Below are 1,661 nucleotides of genomic sequence, written 5' to 3'. Positions count from 1 at the left end.
CTCGTTTCAGTCATTTGACTGCAGCCATACTGGAGCACTGCCTTTAGTTGAGCAAATCGACCCCAGGACTTATTCTTTGTAAGCCTAGAACTTATTCTATCGGTCTCTTTTGCCGAACCACTAATTTACGGGGATGTAAACACACCAGCATCGGTTGTCAACCGATGTTGGGGGGACAAACACAGACACACAAACACATATATACGATGGGCTTCTTTCAGTTTCCGTCTACCAAATCCACTCACAAGGCTTTGGTCAGCCCGAGGCTATAGTAGAAGATACTTGCCCAAACTTGCCACGCAGTGGGACTGAACCCAGAACCATGTGGTTGGTAAGCAAGCTACTTACCACACAGCCACTCCTGCGCCTATATATATATATATATATATATCATCATCATCATCATCTTAACTCTTTAGCATTTAATCTGGCCATATCTGGACCAAATATTCTGCCTGCTTTATTTTAAAACTGACCAGATCCAACCTCTCACACCTACCCTACAATGTCATTCTAAAAATATGCAACACACCATTAAAATCTTGAAGCTACAAAATTATGTGTTATTAATTTAAATAATTTGAATAAATAAGCAATACATTTGACAAAAAAATCTGAATGCTAAAGGGTTAATGTTGATGTCTACTTTTCATTTTAATGTCTACATTTCCTTTCATCATCTTGCATAAAGATGCCTGCCTCTCTACAGTGGCCCCTGCTTCCCTTAGATAAGGGGGCTTTCTGGTCTTGCAAGCTACATAATAAAATCAATAGTGTTGGTGCCATGAAAAAAAAAGACACCAACGTGGTTGGCATTAGGAAGGGCATCCAACCACAGAAACCATGCTGAAGTAGGCATCCAACCACAGAAACCATGCTGAAGTAACAGACAACATGGTCCTCCAACTTGTCTGATACTGTCAAAATGTCCAAACCTACCAGCATGGAACCAAGACGTTAAAAGATGATGATGATGATGACATGATATTGATGATGATGATGATGATGATGATGATGATAATGATGATGATGATAATGATGATGATAATGGTGATAACAATATGTACAGAGAGTGCTGCAGCAGGCAATTGAGTGGTTAGCATGTAAACTATTATTTCTTTGGCCAATAGTCTAGTATCCTGCTTTCTCCTAGCAACTGTGAGAATTGCTTATATCAATAGTTCTCAAATGGGATCCATATGACACTTGGAGTTACATATAAGATTTTGTTATTAAAATTTACCTGCAATGAATCTGTTATATTTCTACAATTCACAAAATATTTAACAATTTTTTTATGCAACTCCTAATAATATTTAACTATAAATATATAATGTTTTTTTTTTAAATATCGAATGGTTAGGAGAGTCCATCCAAGTAACATAGGAATCAAAGGGCACCCACAGGCCAAAAATGGTTGAGAAACACTGGCTTATGCCAAGTGATTTGCTTTCAAACATGATACAAAAATAATTGTTAAACTACCTTTCATTTCATAAGATAACAAATACTCCAATTTGGCACAGGCTTTCTGGAGATTTTGACAATCATCTGTTACAGGGCATCCGGTTTCTGTAAACTCTTGTTTTAACTTCTCTAGGCAGTCTGAAAGTAAACAAAGTCATTGAAATTAAAACTATATATATATATATATATATATA

At 36.5% G+C, this 1,661-nt stretch overlaps 1 protein-coding gene across 4 annotated transcripts in view; it reads right to left on the bottom strand.

The window, feature by feature from the left end:
- LOC106872124 (FYVE and coiled-coil domain-containing protein 1) overlaps positions 1-1,661 on the bottom strand; it is a 68,319-nt gene that overhangs the window by 54,741 nt on the left and 11,917 nt on the right. For all 4 annotated transcript variants that reach the window (XM_052967372.1, XM_052967373.1, XM_052967371.1 and 1 more), the window contains exon 3: positions 1,486-1,605. In XM_052967372.1, coding sequence (XP_052823332.1) covers positions 1,486-1,605 — 120 coding nt within the window. The remainder of the gene's footprint in view (positions 1-1,485; positions 1,606-1,661) is intronic.

The sequence above is a fragment of the Octopus bimaculoides genome, chromosome 4, assembly GCF_001194135.2.
Source record: "Octopus bimaculoides isolate UCB-OBI-ISO-001 chromosome 4, ASM119413v2, whole genome shotgun sequence".
Lineage (NCBI taxonomy): Eukaryota > Metazoa > Mollusca > Cephalopoda > Octopoda > Octopodidae > Octopus > Octopus bimaculoides.
Note: the sequence above shows the minus strand (reverse complement) of the source record. Positions and strands in the feature narration are given on the sequence as shown.